Source organism: Rhinolophus ferrumequinum, chromosome 16 (assembly GCF_004115265.2).
Source record: "Rhinolophus ferrumequinum isolate MPI-CBG mRhiFer1 chromosome 16, mRhiFer1_v1.p, whole genome shotgun sequence".
Lineage (NCBI taxonomy): Eukaryota > Metazoa > Chordata > Mammalia > Chiroptera > Rhinolophidae > Rhinolophus > Rhinolophus ferrumequinum.
This window is the reverse complement of record NC_046299.1, coordinates 64,559,494-64,579,331: the sequence shown is the minus strand read 5'-3', so window position 1 is coordinate 64,579,331 and position 19,838 is coordinate 64,559,494. Positions and strand designations below refer to the sequence as shown.

The window sequence follows — 19,838 nt, the reverse complement described above, 5'->3', positions numbered from 1 at the left end:
TCCCAAATGGAAACTCTGTATCCATTAAACAATAATTCCCTTTCCCCAAGCCTGTGGCAACCACCCTTCCAGTTTCTGTCTTTATAAATTTGACTACTCTAGGTACCTCATATAAGTGGACTCATAGTATTTGTCCTTTTGTGTCATCTAACATTTATTTTTGCATCCGTACGTTAATGCTAAATAATACCTACCTTGTGAGTACATTTGGTGTGAGAGAATCACTTAGGATATTCCTCCATACAGAGTACAGAGTTTGCCTTCAACAAAGGCTTGTTTCCTTTAATCTGATTTATTCAGTAAGGACAAAAGAACTGTGACCAAGAGCTCAGGAAAGAATGTGCGCCTGCGCCCTGCACCCTCTGGAGGGCAGACAGCGCTTTGGGCTGACACCCAGCGGAGATCTCGCGAGATTATCAGACTGTGGCGTGAGGTGTGGGTGGAAGGTTGCGCTCTCGCGAGAACTCTGCCATTGGGCCTTTGGTTTGTGTCGGGCTGTGTCTCTCCGAGGAAGGTCCCCTCGGATTGCCGGGAGTTGCACTTGGAGCTGGTAAGAACGGGCGGGCGCGCCCCCTTCGGAGCCTTGGGCTGGTCTGAGGACCATGACTGCTTGCCTTACGGGCTTGGGCCTGCTTTCTGAGGCTAGTTTCTCCTTCGACCCGCCTGGCTCGTGGGCCACCTTCTGCCTGCCCTCTCCCCGGCCATCCACACTCTCGGCCTGGGGCCACCTCCTCCTGTCTGCCGCCTTCCCTCCGGCCCCGGGTGTGACAGCTGCATGTCACAGCGTCTCTTGGAGTGAGGAGGGGCCCGTTTTCTAGAACGGGCCCAGAGTATATGCATTCCTAGCCTGTTGGGTGGAAACGCTAAGAAGGCAATGTTTTTTCGGCCTTATATGCCAACGTAGCTTGATTATCTCCTTTTTTACAGATGAGAAGAGCGAGGCTTGCTCATTCATTGATTCATTCCCCCCAACAATCATTTATTCAGTGCCTGTGTGTTCAGGGTGTTGAGGATATAGCAATGAAAAAAATGGACACAATCCTGTTTTCATGGAACTAAATACTATGTCAGGGACAATAATTATATAGTCATATGTGCCACGTGGTGTAACATGGGATGATGTGATCCAGAATGGCAGAAGTCAGACTGCTAGGGTTTATCTGACTGCAAAGAGCTTTTTTCACTGTACCATTTTGTATTGTTTTCTAATCACGGTAAGGTACACCATAGCGTAACTGTTTCCACCACCCACTTGGTAATTTGGAAATATGAGACTCTTGAGTTACTTCCTGGGGTGAGGATGGGGACGTCATCATAGTTGGCTCACTTCTGCAGTGGGGTCGTAGTGTGACATTTCTGAACTTGAAATAACATCAGACCCTTGGAGGAAGACTTACCCATTACCCAGATGCTACAGTGGAGGTGGGCTTAGACACGTTACTTGGTGCACACTTTCCAAGGTTTGCTAGCTTGTGGATTTGTAAGTGAGATAATATATGTAAAGTCTAGCACAGTAACATTTCTTTTGTTTTATTTCTCCTTCCGTCTCTTCTGTGGAACTTTTGTCCTTGGGTCCCTAGGGAAAATCCTAGAGGTTTAAAGTTTTATGATATTTTGTGTCCTCTATAATTACATTATTAATTTTGGGCAAACAGGTATTTCAAAAGTGGGAAAGCATGGAGAGCTGTGTAAGGAAAGGAAGATGTGATTTTCAAAGGGGGAGGAGATATTTTAGAATTACATAGGACTTCCCACCTCACCCCCCTTCATTAAATCAGCTTAGCTGTGCCAGAATCTCGGGAACCTATGTAGGGGCTTCATAAAGCTGCACAGGGTATTCTGACACATCCTTCCCACAACCTGAGAGCCACTTAGCAAGTGTTTTATAGTTTCCCTCATAGAGTAAGTGTGAGCATACCGGAAGACATTCAGAGCCATTCATTGCTGCTGATGGACTTTTAAATTTGTCTCGTTTCACAGAATTAGTATTTTCTGCTAGATTTTTGGTGAATCAGGGGCACAAATTCTCTAGATGGCAAGTTCACCATTATGTCCTAAGGGACCTTCATGGTACATGTCAGCTTAGGTACTCAATAAATATCTGTCGAATGAATACATAAAGCCTTAATAACTAAATGTAATAATTTGGTTCAGTGAAGGAATGTGTAACTTACAAAATAGGTTAAAATATTTTGTTTGCTTGGTCATAGATAGGATGTTAAGTCTTTTAATACTTGGATGATTATAGATTTCATAAGAACATAATCTTGGGTATATGGTGACTTTTATTTTGTCATTATTGCTAGTCCCCTGGCTTTAGAAGAGGGAAAATATTTTATCAGTTGTTTACTTATGTGGGGGAAAATCCACAAGATGTTTACCATATAAAATCGGGATAAAGTGGTATTATTACTGTGATGGCAGATAAATAACATGTTTTTCTATCCTTGACTATATTGTGGTGAGAAGTTTCCAGTTGAAGATAGGGCAGGGCCCTGTTCTGAAAGCCTACTAAACTTCTGTGATGTCAGCGGGAATTTCTGTGGCGCTGCAAAATCTGAGCAAAAAAATTCCTGTGGCTGTAAATACAGCACTATTTCCCATTTTACTGAGAAACATGCTGGTGCTTGTGGATCTGTTTAGCTGAGCTTTGAAGGGTCTAGCGTCAGGAAAGACACTTTATCTCTGCGTCTATCTTGGAATCATGGTTTCAGTGGCAATATCCTTGCCAGTTTTGTCTTGTTTGAAAGAAAACTAAAAGTAATAGTTATGCTAGAAACATTTCCACTTTTGAAAAACCTCCTTGAAATAATGCAGGCCTTAGTGGGACATCAAGTTGATTATCTGTGTTTAAAGCAGAACTATACCTTACTTATGGTAGCTGGTCTTAATTTAAGCATTTATCATTTATTCATTCATTTATCAAACATGCATTAAGCCTCTGTTGAGTTTAGGACTACAGCATTGCATAACTCCAAGGACGCCTTCTCTTTGTGTCAATGCAATAGAGCACATGGACTGTGAAAGGGGTTGGTAATACCAACATACCGATACCAGGCATTAGCTGTACAAAGCCAAATAATATATGGTCTCTTCTTTTGGGGAGCTCTCAGGCTAAGGAGGCAGACATGTGACAATAAGGGTAACGTGTTACAGGTGTCATGCTGGAAACCTGTGAGATTGCAGTGGGCCCAGAGGACGCAGCAACTAACTTGATTGACCAAACCTATTGAGGGACGGGTGCTTGGTCAGCAAATGCTTAGTAGTAGCTGTGACATGAGCATAGTCAGAAAAGTGACAGATGAGGAGAAAGGAAGGAACTGACGTTGCTGGCAGAGAAAGCTGGGAGACCAAGCTGGACAAGGTGAACCAGCCTGGATTACGTACGGGACAGCTGTCTGGCAGATCATGGTGTTGGTGGCTGCTCTGGGGAGAATGCAGGAGTCAGGATGAAGCCAGAAAATAGAGACCTTTTTGTCTTTATAAGAAATGTGGACTTTATCCTGTAGGCAAGTGTGGAACCATTGGAGAGTTACTGTTTACGCTCTCTTTAGATGACATGATCTGGTAGGAAATGGATGGTTCTTTTGTTCTGAGATAGTGTAAAAATCTTGAAGCAGAAGAGAGGTAAAATGCTTTATGAATTTTTCCCCTTTAGAACCTAACCATTTTATAAAGATCCAAGGGCAAATAATTCAGCTTAAGGGAGTAAAGACAGGTGCCTGCCAAGTGGTCTGAATGCAGAATTCTGATAGATTTTTATGATTTTTCCCAGTCTTTTTATGTTTATGTAATATTTAATAAATCACATCATTATAGTAACAGCTAATGCTGGCATAAGCTGATAGAATAAACACTGTGACTCCAAATAGTTGTGTAACTCAGTGGAAATTCAAGGGAGGGAGAGCTGGAACATTTTGTGTGCTGAAGCTTTGGTCAGGATCTTTTGATGAGGACATAGCGACCATCCACACCAAGTTTCAGCTGTATTTACGTTATATTTTATAGGGCCATATTTTATAGGGCCATATTATATTTTATAGGGCCTATATTTTATAGAAAAGATGAAAGTTCTTGGCATCAGTTATATTTTAACAGACTGAAAATTCCTCCTTTCTAGCCATTGACTTAAAGTACAAAAGGCCATAAAATTTTAACTTTTAGAGGTATGTCTAGTGTTTTTTTGTACACTCACAAAATGTTATCTAATATTTTGAATTAAGAGTGAAATTGTTTTCTCATTATTTTTGGTAATGAATATCTGAAACGGGATCCCAGAAACTGTGCATAACAGATAAAGCAGGCACCTCCAATGACTATTCATCTGAAATCTGAAGGATGCTTAATTGTGGGTGATGGCCTTTAGTGTTACCTGTTTTTTGTCATGTGGTTTTGCTTTATTTTTTTACTATTTACAAAATAGGTTCATGTGCAAAGACAAGCATAAGTATTTCACATTTAAAAAATTAATTGAAAGGGAATGACAGTGCTGTCTATATTTTGTCTTCTGGTCTGATTGGATATGCAGACTATAAGGATTTATTTTTGGAGAAAGGGGCATCAAACTAGAAGTGCCATGAACATCATAATCAGACATGAAACACTGTGCCAGGCAGTGTCCTAAACATTTTACATATATTAATTCATATAATTCTCTTTGAGTTTTTTCCGTTATTATTTCCATTTTATAGATGGGAAATTGGGGCATATATTGGTTAACTGACCTTACACAGCATCTAGGACGCAGAGCCAGGTCTAGTTCCAGAGGCCATTCTCTTCACTACTGTGTATTACTGCCTGTCCAGGTAGGGCTCTCAATTTTACTTGTGTATTCTCAGCACCGAGAATGGTTCTTGGCATCTGGTAAGTGCTCAGTCAACTTTTGTTGAATGAAAAGCATCCATGAGTGTTAAAGCATAACTGAACTGAGGCCATGGCGGAGGGGGGGATGGGGGGGTGAGACGGGGCGGGGGAGAGAGAGAGAGAGCGCGAGAAAGAGAAGGAGGGACACACACGGGGTGGGGGTGGGGCAACAGTTCGAGGTGTGTCAAGGATGTGAGGTGTCTGACAGCCTGAAACAAAAGCCCAGGGCTGAACCCCAGCTGGGCTGACAGTGGTCATCTTGGAGTGACAAGGTATTGGCCAGGAAGATTCCAATAATGTTATAACTCGGTAAGCCTGACTGCCCCACGTTTGTTATTCCTCTGTAGTGATTAGCAGCAAAATCCTTAAATCATAGACGTCTTGACGATTTGCGGCTTGGAAGGGGTGCACACAGGCTAAACGCTGGGCAGGAAGGCCGAAGAGAGGCTGGAGAGGAGGAGCCCAAGCAGGAGGGACGCACGTCCGCGCCTCGCGGGAGGTTAGGGGCCTAGGGCTGCCGGGAGGGCGGAGTGCGTGCCCGTGTGGGCGGAACCTCCAGCCCCGCCGCCGACGTGCGCGCTCCCGCCCTCTGTTCGTTGCCGCCCGTGGCGTGAGCGGGGCGGGGCGTAGTCCGTGCGCTTGGGCACCTTCATCACCCCGGGCCTGCATAAAGCAGCCTCGGGCTTGCTGAGCAGCGTGCGCGGCGGGGACCTGGCCTTCGAGGTACGTGGGGCAGCCCAGGGCCGCAGCGGAGCCCTCCGGCCCCTCCGGCCTGCGGGGCCCTGCCGCCGGGGCTGCGCGCATGCGTGGTGAGCGGTGACCCTGCCAGCTCGGAAGCCGAGCGTGAACGCACCTAGGCTTTGCAGGGTGACTGTTCTCTTAGAAAGTGTTGGAGAACCTGGAAAGTCGCATGAGTCACTGTTGCTGTGAACTAGAAAAGCCTTGCTTAGCGTTAGATGGTAAAGAACCAACTTTGTGGTCAGTTTTCGGTGACTGCTTCGGAAAGTTGAAGTGCTGGGATTGATTGCTCATACTTGTAAAAAGGTAGACAAATCTGAGCGCAGTAAGCTCTGAAGTGCTAAATAATCTTAAAATATGCTCTCGTGGTTTTATTATTGCTTTGTTTTGTTTAAGTCTCTTCAGGCATTCTCCTTTATTTGCGTGGTTTTAAAAAAATTACGGAGAATCACATCCTGAATTTCAGAAATTAGTCTTGATAAAGAACTAAAAGTGGGCTAGGATAAGATACATGTAGTCTTCGAGTTAATTAATATGATATTAAAAAACTTTTTATTTTTTTAACTGAAGGAGCGTGTGAAAGAAAAAATATCTCAAGGTAAAATTTAATGTGGAATAATTGTTTCATAATTGTTTTCCTGAAAATTTGTACATATGGTCTAGTATATTGCCTCATCAAAGATAACGAAATTGGCAGTTAGTATTTCGAATTTAGTAATCCAGAGAACACATAGGTATTCTGTGGATTGCTTTTTAAGGGCTTGGGTTTCTAGCAATGATTGGATGCCAGGAAAATAAAAATAATTTATGAGTGATGATAATGAACTAAAGGAAGAACAAGCTGGACAGAGAGAGAGAACCCAGGACTAGACCTTAGGAATCCAAATCTACCTGTTATGGCTGTGGCCCTTTAGAGGTCTCATGTAAACTGTCTGGGCCTTGGTGGCTTCATCTATAATATGAGAGTAGTGTACTAAAGGGATGGTCAAGTTTTTTTCAACTTCAGATTGTGGTTTGTGTTGGTCACAAGAGGGTCATAGCTCTTTGGAAATTTTATGGTTAAACCATATGATGATGACTTGCTTTGTTTGTGGTTAGTTGCTCAATTCTGTTTCCATGATCTTCAGACTTGATAACTAGATTTGTGCAAAGCATTGTGCAAATATGGCAAATACAGTTTGTAGAGCTCCTCTTTGAGGAAAGCTCCAGGTTCTTTATTTATTTATTTATTTGAGGGGTATGTGTGTTTCTTCCTCCTCCCTCCCCCAAAACCTAGATGCAGGCTTTGCCCTTTTTTAGAAAGGACTTAAACTTTTAACTTTGTCTCAAAAAATTACCTTTAAGGCAATTCTCTTTGGACAGTGGCAGGGCAGTAGTTTTGATGGTAAAGGTGAATATGGAAAGAAAGACATTTTTAGTAGTCTTTCATTAATTTGACTTTTAGAATTAGAGCTGATTTGGTCCAGTCTTTTTACAGGTAAGAAAACAGGCAAAAGTGTGCCTACTTGGTTTAGACTATTGAGTTAATAAATGGCTACATGATTGTAAGTGAGGGCTTCATCACTTCAAAGCTTTCTTTGGCATTAGTGTTCCTTTCTATAGTCCAAAGGTGGAGGAGGTTGGTAAGGTCCCCATAACTCCTTTAACTCTGCTAAACCGAATAACAACTACAGCGTTAAAAAGTACAGGGGCTGGATTAAATACTTATAGGCAGAAATGTCACACTTTAACTTCACTGCAGCCCTTTGTAGCTGCTGTCATTTCTCCATTTTTTCCAGGGAAATTGATGTGGGAGAAGTTAAGTAATTAGTTCATGGATCTCAAGCTTGCAGATGCAGTTGGAATTCTGGTTTGTCAGACCCCAGAGTAATCTCTTAACCATCATGCTGGCTACACTGGCACTTGAACCTGAAACAGTGGTGAACTGTTGAAAGTGGCCATATGAACTAGTTACCTCACACAGGTCTCTGGATGTGGCGTTTCGTAGTTAGCTCAGGCTTCACCTCACTGCCCTTTGAGTTCACCAGTGTAGTGGAGTTTTTGTTTTTCGCCCTGAGGGCTTCCTCCTCTCTGCAGTACAAGAGGACAAGCTTTCCACACCTCTCTTCCTGGGATCTAGGCTTTGGAAGCTGACTCGTGAGGGAGGAGGAGGGGCAGAGCCAAGGGCAACAAAGGGACGAGCACCCTGGGACTGGCCACAGTGAAATGAAACTCTTTCCTTAGTGGCTGACAAATGGGCTCTAAAGACCTTATTCTAACAAGATGATTGAAGGATAACACTCATTTTAATTTGAAAACGTGATTAGTATGTGGGGAAAAATCAGTTTTGTAACTTTTAAATCTCACCCGACCTTCTGTTCATAGCTGATAAGAGGAAATTTCAATTTGTGTACTTTTGCCATGTTCTACTCTTGTTAGGCAGTTGTATAGTACGTGTGATTGAATTGAGAAGAGTTATTACTTTAGGGATCTAGTAATACAGTCATCACTGTATGCATTTGAATTTGTCTTCTACGTGGTCTAGAGCTCTGGGGTTTTGACTTTGTGAAGCAACATTTTAATTTTTTGATTACATTTTCCACTGTATTTTCCAGGCATTGTGGCGTTTCACACAGACGGTGAGGACCTAAGAGTGGGAAATTTGGCACAGGTGAGGTTTGGTGAACATATTTGAAAGACAGCTGAACTTGCCTTGTGTGTAACTAACGAAAGTGCCAAGTGAAGCAACTTGTGGCAATGAGCTGGCACTCTCGCTCTCTACATCTGAGCCAACAGTTCACTCATGTTGTGCAAAGTCTCTACAGTGTGCACCGAGTGTACACTGACGTCTGTACTTAAAACGAGCAGCTTACAGTGTGGAAAAGAAGGCAGCATAGTGTTTTCAAGAGTTGGAAAAAATTTCAGGGATTCCTGTCAAATCCTGGGGAAACAGACTTAGGAAAAAAATAGTAAGGGGAAGTTAGAAAGTTCCTGAGTCTTTCAGTTTTTTATAAAAAGCCTGTAGTTGATGAATGTGAATCTTTTGCTGAGATAGCCAAAGAAAGCCTGCTGGGCTTCTTTCCGCAGTTTTATTTCAGAGGGTGGGGATCACACTGTTTTTTGTCCCTTTCCAGATTCTAGCCAGCTACCGGGCCCTAAACTTAGGCCTGAAAATGCACTTGAAGCCAAAGTTCCCTGGGCTCAGATGAGCCGTCAGCCATTTGGAGGACTGCATGTGGCAGGCTACTGTTCCGCTGAAAGGTGGCTTCCCTGAGGTCATTGCCTCAGAACTTGCCTGTTGGGAAGTTCTTTCATATACTGCCTCAGATACCTCCCCCCCGGCCCTACACACACATACTTTGGGTTATTCTAAACAAGGTTATTTCTTGTATTTGACACGTCTCCAGAAATTGGAATAGTAATCATGTCCTCCCAGAGACTTCTCTTATCAAGGCTAAACAGCCTCCCTTCTGGAGAAGGTTTTCAGAGTTTTGAGGCCTCTTTCCCATTTCTAAATGCTTCTTTCTAAAGTGTGTTATTCAGAAGGAAATTCCAGATTTAGTCTGATAAACATGGAACAGATTAGTCCTGTGACAAATGCTGTACTTTTAATCAATTCAGTCCAATAGTGTGTAAGTTATATTTTCCTCAGAGCCAGCATACTGCTAACTCATATACAGCGTCCTTTCAGTTAAAAATCTCCATCCTTTTAAAAATTTATTCTCTTCCACTTTGTCCCACCACATTCATGTTCAAAAAATTTACATTTGATAAGATACAACCTCTGGTAGAGATTATTTTGAAATCTGTTTCTTTCACAGACTCATGTTATCTCCAACTTTAATGTCTGTCTATTATGTTTTCTTCCAAGTCATTAGGGAAAACAGTTGAGTAACTGGGAAAAACAGGGACATACCTCTAAAAACTTACAGTCTGGTTTCAGTCCATTATCCTTTGAGTACTTTGTGAAAATAATCTTCTGATTCAATTTAGTTGTACTTCATTTTAGCCTATATTCACTTTGTCCACAAAGGTAGCATGCAGCCTGTCACAGTCCTGTTGTCCAGGTATATCATGTGTACAACGTGACATTGACTGGCCAGTTTTGTGAAACGATCCAAGGGGGAAATCACTTTGGTGACACAGGGCTTAGGGAACCCATGCAGGGCTACAGTGATCACTGCTTTCGTTTTCTACGTGTTTAGAGACCGTCTTTGATTTTAGAGCTACCCAGGATCGACAGCAGCGGCTTCTTTCAAGTTTTACTTCATTGCATCTGTGACACTCTTCTGTCCCAGTCTCCTGTCATTATATCTTTGATTATGTGCTGTTCTATCCACTTGTATTTCTTATCTCTCTAACACTGAGCTTGTTAGAGAGCTCTCTGTAGTTTCCCACACTAATTTCTGTACCTCCCTTATATCAGAAGCCTATGAAACTATTCTGTTAGCTTCCTAGCTATGAGGCCATCTCTACATTGTTTCTAAATTAAAAACAAACAAACAACAACAACAAAACCACTGAAAAAAGAAAAGAGAAAATAAACGAAAATTCCATCTTCTGAAAAAATTTTGGTAAATGCCAGATCTAAGCAACGTCTAAACTCTGTTTATTGAGTATTTTTTTTTTTCTGGAAGCTTTTTTCAAAAGTAATTATGGATGCTTTGGACCTTTCAGTCTTCACCTCTAAATCTGTAAAACAAGAACACATGCCCTCTGTGACTTCATGTGTGTTACAAATAGAAAGAAACTTACACACTCTAGTGTTCTTTTAACTTTTTGGAGGCTGTATGCCTTACTGATTTCAGAAAAATTTTAGTGTATTTTTTCCCCCAGAAATATCTGTTCCCATGTAAAGTGTTACTAAAGCAGATTCATTGACTCTTACAGCAGGAACACAGTGGTGGGCGGGAGGGGGAGGCATTATTTCTGAAGGATACACTATGTGCCAGGTCCTCCGCTGGAAGTGGTCTAAGTGTTAGTAACTGGGAGCTGGTTGGAATGATCATTTGGGGGGTGATGGAAAGGTGGTTTGGTGTTGTAATTATGGTGCAATTTGGATTGTTCTTTTTTCTTTTAAAGGAGCAGTAAGCAGAATGAGTACTTCCCAGGACCAGAATGGCTCCAGTGCTAGAGAACCCCTTTGGAGGTGTTGTGATGCTCGGAGGGACTTGGAGCTTGCTATTGGTGGAGTTCTCCGGGCTGAACAGCAAATTAAAGATAACTTGCGAGAGGTAGGACATGTACTTTTCACTTGCCTTGTCTGGACTTAGCACAGGGATGGTTAGAGTATGGCCACAGGCTTGGTTCTCAGTGCCAACCAAGGAGTTTCACCCCAGGCCTTGCATGGTCTGCTGACAATGGTGATGTCTTTGATTCCAAAGGGCAGCAAAGCACTTGTTAGAAGGGTCTGGAAAACCTTGTACCACCTTGGAGAATTAGCTTTCTAATGCGTTTTTGATTGCTCCTCAATATAGCCTGTGTGCCAAGCTCTGCCATCAGTATAGAAATAACAAAATGAATGAGCAGCATACTGCTGAGTTATGTCCTTGATGCATAAAGGATGGCACAGCAGCCTGACCTCTGCCATCTTTTAACCTGGTGGTGGCATGGTTTTGGTGGTGGCCTGGTTCTATAATTGACTTTATCTTAGAGCAAGCCAGAATTAAATATGAGTATGTTCATTCCATTGGTTTAATAATATTTTCTTGGTGAGTGGGTAGATCAGGTAGCATAACATGACTTTAAAATCCAACTATATTGTACAGAAGAATGTGTTTTAGAATAGTTTCTTAATGGGGATTCTCCTCGATAATATATTGCTGATTTGATTTTTTTCCTTAGGATTTTTATATTTATCTCCCTTTTGAATCACTGTTTATACTTCCAGAAACCTTTAGTTTGTACTTAAACCATCTACTCTAGTGGTCTGTGGCTATTGACATGTAGTGGCACATCTCTTTACTGAAGTAGCGTACTGTAAACGGATTGCTCATTTGTAGGGTGAGAAAGAGATAAAGGCTAGCTATTAAGCGAATACTCTTGTCTTACTTACAAATTTGTGAAACTACAGGTTTTCAAATTATATGGGAAACTGACGGGGATCAGTATTACGAGACATATCCTTGTCTTTTCTCCTGATTACTTTAGGATACGCAACATAAACCTGATCCTCTTAGGAGGGAGGGGTATTGAAGGAGGATTTCAGAGCCGAAGTCTGCCTTTATGGCTGGAATTCTCAAACTGGGCCCCTGGGTCTTTGGGACACTAAACCCTGAAATTAAAGGCAAAATTTTGAGTATATGCATTTTTCTGGGGAGATACTCTATAGATGTCATTGGATAACCGAAAGGTTTTGTAACCCCCAGAAATTTAAGAACATCACAGTTCTGTGGGAAACACCATTCTTTGGGCTTGTAACACTAGTGAAACTAATACATGTTTCTTAGGTCAAAGCCCAGATTCACAGCTGCATAAGCCGTCACCTGGAATGCCTTCGAAGCCGTGAGGTGTGGCTATATGAACAGGTAGATCTCATCTATCAGCTTAAAGAGGAGACGCTTCAGCAACAGGCCCAGCAGCTCTATTGGGTAAGGCGGCTGCCAGGCTGTATGAAATTGGCTTGAGTATGGTTTCCAGGTTCCAGACAATGTCCTTCCTATAATGTAGCATTAATATAGATCAGATAAGAGTTTAATCTCAGGTGCTATTTGTTAACTTGGATACACATGATGCTTTTAGTGTCATTGTGGCTAGATGGTTTAATTTTTCTTACAGTTACTGGGCCAGTTCAATTGTCTCATTCATCAACTGGAGCGCACCCAAAACAAGGATCTAGCCAATCAGGTCTCTGTGTGCCTGGAGAGGTAATGGCCCTTTTTGCTTGTTTTATATTTTGGCTCTTTGACTTTCGTGTATTCAAAAAAAGTCAGTATTATAACTCATTGCATGTTTTGGACTTAACTTGACTTCTCTATTCCTGTGATAAGATCATCTTTATATATGTAATATTATACTTGGTACGTGGGTAAGTCATCTACCTTTGGTTGAGATTCTTAGAAAAGTATGATTGTTTAAAATAATTTACAATTTGGCTTTCGTTTTGGATGAAGTTAAAATGGATATTCCTTAAAAGTAGCCAGGTTTTATTTATTTTTTTCCTCCAGACTGGGCAGTTTGACCCTCAAACCTGAAGATTCGACCGTTCTTCTCTTAGAAGCAGATACAGCGGCCCTGCGTCAGGCCATTACCACATTTGGGTCCCTCAAGAGCATCGTGAGTAAACGTGATCTCAGAGGGCTCTTCGCAGGCCCGTGCCTCACAGGGGCCTTAAACACATCATATTTGTACTGTGAATGCTGACTCTGCTCAGAATTTGGTAAACTTCAGAAATTTCATGTTCTGATTAAGTCTATAGAGCACTGGTCTGGTGGTTCTTGGAATGTGGTATTGACTCATGGATAATCTCTAGAATTCATTTTGTGTATCTTTAAATACCTTTGACATGTTATAAAATTTATGGCTTAATGGTCTTTTCCTTTTTTTTTTAAAGATTTTATTGGGGAAGGGGAACAGGACTTTATTGGGGAACAGTGTATAGTTCAGGTTGTTTCCAAGTCAAGTTGTCCATTCAGTCGTAGTTGTGGAGGGTGCAGTTCAGCTCCAGGTCCACTTGCCATTGTTAGTTGCAGGGGGCACTGCCCACCATCCCTTGCGGGTGTCGAGGAGTCGAACCGGCAGCCTTGTGGTTGAGAGCCCATTGGCCCATGTGGGAATCGAACCAGCAACCTTCGGCGTTAGGAACACGGAGCTCCAACTGCCTGAGCCACCGACCCAGCCCTGAATGGTCTTTAAAGAACCAAACATGGTCTCATTTGGGTCTCGTTAAAGTAGTAATACCAATTCTGGTGAAGATATCATATGATGATAGTTAAGTAGTAGAGAAGTCCCAGATTTGATAACTACTTCATAGGTCATTGGATTTATTGTAAAGATCATCCTAATGAAATGGTATTGCTTTGCTTAATACTTTTAAAATTTAGGAATTACAATTTCACTTTTTTGGGGGATGAAAGTATAACATTAATAAACACAATTAATTCGTTTTTATTTTACAGCAAATTCCTGAGCACTTGATGGCTCATGCTAGTTCGTCAAATGTTGGGCCCTTCCTGGAGAAAAGAGGCTCTATATCATTGCCAGAGCAGGTAAAAATGTCACTTTGTTTCTCATAACTGAGTTACTACTTGACTTGTGTTTCTTTTGGGTTTTGACTAAATCACTGTTTTTTGCTACCATTTATTTATAAAAAGGCCCCAGAGGTAATGAGTTAATTTATACAATTAAAGGCTTCCCTTGAAACTGAATGTCAAATAGAAATTCAGAGGTTTTATAGGTGTTGAGTAAGAGAGAAAGTAATTGTTATCAATTAGTTCATAAGAAATTGTCATTAGGTCTCTTGATTGGGTTGGTTCTCTCTTGGGGGTCCTTCTCTATAATGCACAGAGATGATTTACTTCTAAAGGCGATGCAAATAATAGGTATCTAGATGTTTTGAGTTGAGAAGAACCCTGGAGATCAGCTATACTACTTGTTTTATAATTGTGAAAATGGAGGCTTAGGGAAGTCATGTGACTTGTACAAGGTCAGTGGCAAGTTAAGATTAGAGAGCGTGGGTCTCTTGCTTTTCTCGTGAACTTTCTACTGCATTTGACATTGCCTCGTTAAGCAGCAAAATATTATGTGATTAGCAGAAGTCAGCATCCAGCACCCCAGCTGTCCCTCTCAGTGAATGGCTCCTTGGAAGCAAACCTGCCAGTGGTCGTCAGGCTCCTTACACACCCAGCACCAACCTCCAGGACTGGCTCACCCAGAAGCAGACCTTGGAGAATAGTCAGGTGTGTTGCTGCTTTATTGTTTTTGAGGTAGATAGAGATGGGGTTGGTTAGTAACTGAGAGTGTATGTCTTTGTTTAGTCTTTCGTTCTAGTCTAGAAACATATATTTTTCTATCACAATAGTAACACCTCTTCAGCAGTACAAGACTATAATCCCAACATGTAGAGACAACCACTGTAATTTTTCTGTACTTCATTTTTCTATCCATACATACACTTTAAAATAATCTTTAGTAAAAGGTGAAAGATTTATACGGTCTGAAGAGAAACCAGAGTACATACACTTTAAAATAATCATTCTGTAAATCGTGTTTTGGCTAGCAGATTGTTTTCACTAACAGAGCATGAATATATTTCTTCCATAAAATCCTTAGTAGTATATAATATTTCATTGATTGGCTATAACTTAAATTTCATTGTTTCTGGATATAAACAAAGTTCCTCTAAACATCCAGGAGCTAATTATTTGTGTACATTCTTGGTTAGCTCCTTAGGAGTAAATTCCTAGAAATTGCATTCCTATATACAATTCTGCATACTCTTTAAGACTTTGGATACATATTGCCAGCCCTGGCTTTCTAGGAAATTGATAACTAATTTATAGTCCCACCATCAGAGTATTGAGGGCACTTGCTTCCCTGCAACTTCTCTAATAGTGGCAGTCATACAGAAGTTTTTTTCTCTCTGAATTTGACACAAAATAACAGTTTTACTTTTGTTTTGAGTTTGGTTGATTACTAAGGAGGATGAACATTTTTCATGTTTATTAGCCTTTTTTGATGACTAGCCTAATCATATCCTTTGCTCATTTTTGTCTTCTTTATTCATAAAGGCATATTATGTAAAACTTACGTTTTTCCTGTCAAATCTGCTACACGATTTCTCCTAGTTTGCCATTAACATTTTTCAGTTTTTTTAAACTGCAGAATTTTTTTTTTTTTCCAGATTTTATTGGGGAAGGGGTACTGTGTGTATTGTATTTCCAGAACTTTATTGGGGGAACAGTATGGTTTTCCCAGGACCCTTCAGCTACAAGTCAAGTTTTTGTCCTTCATTCTTAGTTGTGGAAGGTGCAGCACAGCTCCAAATCCAGTTGCCATTTTCAGTCTAGTTGCAGGGGGCGCAGCCCACCATCCCATGCGGGAGTCAAACCGGCAACCTTGTTAAGAGCTCTCTCTCTAACCAACTGAGCCATCTGGCTGCCCAGAAAATTAAAATTTTTATGTACTTGTATTTTAATATCACAACAGAGAAATCCCTTGTCTCTTGGCTTTGTATACTTAATTTACAAACATTGGCAGTGCAGTAAATATGCAGTTAGAACGCTTTCATTGTTGAATCCCAAAGCAGTCAGAATGTTCTGGTGAACTGACATTGTGTACTTTTTGTGTAGACTTCTGCCAGAGCCTTCAATTTCTTCAGTAATGTCTGGGGCAACCGAAAGGGCTTGGAAAACTGGCTCCACAAGAGTCAGCAACAATTTCCTGAAAAACCAATTTACCAAAAGTGTACCAGCAATTCTACCACTGATTCCTTTTCTGATATTGAGAAGGTTGGCGATCTAGAGCTTCTTGACGAGGTGGACTTTTCTGATTGGCTGGTGACTCCCCAGGAATCCCATAAGCTGGAAAAGCCTGGGAATGGCAACAGTGAAACCACTGAGAAGTTTAAGCGCTTGTTCCAGGTGTTCCAGGAGTCCTATTGTGTGAATGATTGGCTTCTCAAGCCCGATTCCTGTACCAGTTGTCGGGGCAACCAGCCCAAAGGTGTGGAGATTGAAAACCTGGGCAACCTGAAGTGCCTGAATGACCACATGGAGGCCAAGAAACCCTTGTCCACTCCCAGCGTGATTATTGAGGATTGGCTTGTCCAGAACCATCAGGACCCATATAAAGTAGAGGAGGTCTGCAAAGCCAACGAGCCCTGTACCAGCTTTGCCGAGTGTGTGTGTGATGAAAATTGTGAGAAGGAAGCTCTGTGTAAGTGGCTGCTGGAGAAAGAAGGAAAGGATAAAAATGGTGTGCCTATGGAACCAAAACCTGAAGCTGAGAAATGTATCGGTTCCCTGAGCATGTGGCTCTGTCCTTCCAGAAAAGAGGCAGCAGAACAAGCTAAAGCACCAAAGGCAATGGCTCCTTCTAGAATCGCTGATTCCTTCCAAGTCATAAGGAACAGTCCCTTGTCCGAGTGGCTCATCACACCCTCATGCAAAGAAGGGCGTCCCAAGGAAGTGCCTAGTACTGAGGACAGTGCTGGCAAGCAAAATGCTACAAGCCCTGCGGCCTCTTCCTGGTGTCCCTTTAACACAGCCGACTGGGTCTTGCCAGCAAAGAAGACTGGAAACCTCAGCCAATTATCCTCAGCAGAAGACAAGTGGCTACTTCGAAAGAAGGCCAAGGTGGGCAGACACCAGAATAACACCATTTGAAATAGGTTTAACAGTTTTGCTTTCTTAATCCCAAACCTTGCACATGGTCCAGATCCTTAAATACATTAACTTAAATTTGTCTTTATTAATTTTGGTGCCATGTTAGCAATAGATGGGAGGATTTATGATTATTCAGACTGAAATTTTTGTGCATTTTCCAGGGTCCCAACCGCCACCCTGCAGGAAGAAACCCAGCCAGTTTTGTTGCTATTTACCAAAAAGATTTAGGGGTAGAGAAAGCAATCATCACCTTTGCTCCTGATTTTTAGAATGCCCAACATTTACATTATTGAGACCACACTATTGGGAAAATTATTTGGCAGATAAGTTGGTCTCACGCCTCCCAGTTGTCATGTACAAGCCACCCTTTTTGTCTTGCAGGAAGTATTATTTAATTCGCCCCTACAGGAGGAACGTAACTTCCCCCCAGACTGCTATGGCCTCCCCACCGTTTGTGATCTCTTTGCCTGTATGCAGCTTCAAGTTGATAAAGAAAAGTGGTTGTACCGAACTCCTCTACAGGTGGGTACATGCCACTAGTGAATGTTACAGATTTTACTGCTTATAAAAGTTTCGTCTTATATGAGTTCATACATTGTCCATTGAACCATATTCCTATTAATGTAGTGTCTTATTAGCCAAGTGAGGGTGGGAGAGGGAGATCATAGAATTTCATGTATTTCTTTGAACTTTATAAAAGATGATGTAGCTGTTGGGAGTTTTAAGAGCCTGTGTGGATTCTAGTAGCATACTAAGAAATGAGTCAGTACTTTAAGGAGGGGAGAAATTCGCTTTTATGCTACAATGAAGTGACTTGTCATCTGTGGCCTTTTCTTTCCAGATGTGAAGGAATGGAGTACTTGAGTCAGGCAACTTTTCTGCAAATTATCACACGTCCATGAGCCGAGTGACTACAGCTTGCCAAATCATTGTGTCTGGGTCTGAGCAGTCAGCTTAGTTTCTTTCTTGCCTAATTTTGAACTAGTGAAATGTCATCAAATTATGAGTTACTGTGTAAAAGAAAAGGCTGTTTGTTAATGCTGAGGTGATGGTTCCGTTCCCTCTTCCAGAAGCATGAGTTCACCCCTACGCTAGAAACAGCATCCTGGTGGATAGATCTCTCATAAGCCTCCATGGCTCCTTAGCCTGGGTTCTTACTAGCACATCAAAACACCGTAGTTTCAAAATCAAATAGTTCTATAATCAAGGTGTGTTGGTGTATTATAAAGCAGTAAACTTCCTTAACCTTTAATTACCCTTTAGTTGCTTCCTTTGCTGTGAGTTTTCTACCTTTAGTGGTGAAAATGATTCTTTTGTTTAATTAATATATAGTATATTTCACACAAATAATTAATGTTGAGAATATAGTGATTTTTTTACCAAAATGTATCAACAATTTTTGACATTAATTACGAAACATTTTAGCCCATATGTCAGAGTCTACGTTTTTTTTTTTTCTTTTGAAAGAAATTTAGCTACTGCAAATTTTATCTTTCTTTCCTTTTCTGAATGTTATCGAAGTGTCTAGTGAGCTCTTTTAGAAGGGCTCCGTGTTGCTTCAAGATGGTATTCTGGGTTGTCCTAGCCTCTTTCAATATATTCTGAAGAACTGCAGGCAAAAAAGCCCCAGTGCCAACTAATCAAAAAGAGCAAAAGGCGACTCGTTGGAATGCAGTACTTGAACTTCAGTATCCTACCTAAGGGTTATTGGTGCATCCTGTGTAAATGGAAGCTGAGCTTGACACCTGGTGCTTTTAACGAGGGATAAATTCAGTGTCCTCTCACTGCAAGCACAGCATACCTATACCTCTAAAAGTACAATGCAGTGACGTTTTAGTGAACAGGCTGTTTTGAACACTTGTGCCTTGGGGTGTTTATTGAAGCTTTATGAAAACCATTCATGCTTTCTCAATAACTTTAAAGTCACATCCATGCTTTAAAAAGTTTCTCTGTAGGAGAGAAATGGGATTTATAATGTTTTAAAATTCTCTAAGATATAGCTGCTTTCCAGGCCTTTAAACTATTAAGCCACTCAACTTGCCTATATGGTATTGGAAAACTTTTCAGTTTGTGATGTGGTCTAGAAAGCCCTTTTGGGGAACCTTCACGGTCTGGCAGTGTCATTTGCCATACACCTTCATTAGAATTCTTGAACCACAGCCGAAAAAAGCCTATTAATTTTTAGTCACCCCAGACACTATTTAGAACTTGAATAATAAAGGTGGTGGGTAAAAACTTAAGGAGCCTTTCCATTATCTTAGGTTGCAAGAAACTTTGTAGTTTTTGAAGTTTAACACAGTGTATCCCTAAATTTACATTAATCACTATGCTAATGAGTATGTAAAAGTATTTTGCATTGATGCATTTTGTACCTCCCTCCATTAAAAGCATAACAGCCACAGTTGTCCTGTGTATTTATAAGACTACATTGTCACAAAATATTCGGCCACATTAGATAAATGTGATGACCTGAGGCTAGTTAGTACAGCTGAGAAACAACATAATTGTTTTTATATTCAATAAAATATCAGTGTTTTATGAATCTTAAATTAGCAAAGAATAGGTGTTATTACTAACTTCCATTTTCAGTCTTTTATGGCGAACTCGTCACATCTACTTTTAATGTTTAATCTCTGTTGCAGATGAAATAATTAAACTTTGTTTTTACTAGAGGACCTCAGGTAAAGTTCAGTGCTTTTCTGGCAAATTCCTTCTTACTAGATGCATCCAAAAAGGCCCTACTTTACTCTTTCCAATCGTAGTAACCACCAGTTGTTTAGTATTTATATGTGTAATGTGCAGTGCAGTTTTATTTCATAGATGAGAAAACAGACTGAGAAATAACTTGCCTTATTTCCTTTAACTTTCCCAAGGCTTCCTATAAAATCTTAAAGCTCTTGTCTATTTCATCTTTTTCTAATTATCCCCATTAAG

At 41.0% G+C, this 19,838-nt stretch overlaps 1 protein-coding gene across 4 annotated transcripts; it reads left to right on the top strand.

The window, feature by feature from the left end:
- Positions 1-434: 434 nt before the first annotated feature.
- On the top strand, positions 435-19,303 carry NCOA4 (nuclear receptor coactivator 4). 4 transcript variants are annotated; one of them, XM_033130981.1, is made up of 11 exons: positions 435-550; positions 8,196-8,251; positions 10,663-10,814; positions 12,030-12,170; positions 12,358-12,446; positions 12,747-12,855; positions 13,698-13,787; positions 14,334-14,477; positions 15,870-16,874; positions 17,286-17,426; positions 17,746-19,303. In XM_033130981.1, the coding sequence occupies exons 3-11, from the start codon at positions 10,677-10,679 to the stop codon at positions 17,749-17,751; spliced, it is 1,863 nt and encodes a 620-aa protein (XP_032986872.1). In that variant the 5' UTR covers positions 435-550; positions 8,196-8,251; positions 10,663-10,676; the 3' UTR covers positions 17,752-19,303. The 4 variants fall into 4 exon arrangements, with proteins under 4 accessions (XP_032986872.1, XP_032986868.1, XP_032986869.1 ...); XM_033130977.1 differs by having other exon boundaries at positions 14,331-14,477; XM_033130978.1 differs by lacking the exon at positions 435-550 and adding an exon at positions 5,451-5,586 and having other exon boundaries at positions 14,331-14,477.
- The last annotated feature ends 535 nt before the right edge of the window (positions 19,304-19,838 follow it).

Excerpts from the sequence above, each read along its gene's own strand:
- NCOA4 (XM_033130977.1), top strand. The coding sequence starts at position 10,677 with ATGAGTACTTCCCAGGACCAGAATGGCTCCAGTGCTAGAGAACCCCTT. Across the intron at positions 12,447-12,746 it reads GTCTCTGTGTGCCTGGAGAG|ACTGGGCAGTTTGACCCTCA; the intron begins GTAATGGCCCTT and ends TTTTTCCTCCAG. Across the intron at positions 12,856-13,697 it reads TTGGGTCCCTCAAGAGCATC|CAAATTCCTGAGCACTTGAT; the intron begins GTGAGTAAACGT and ends TTTATTTTACAG.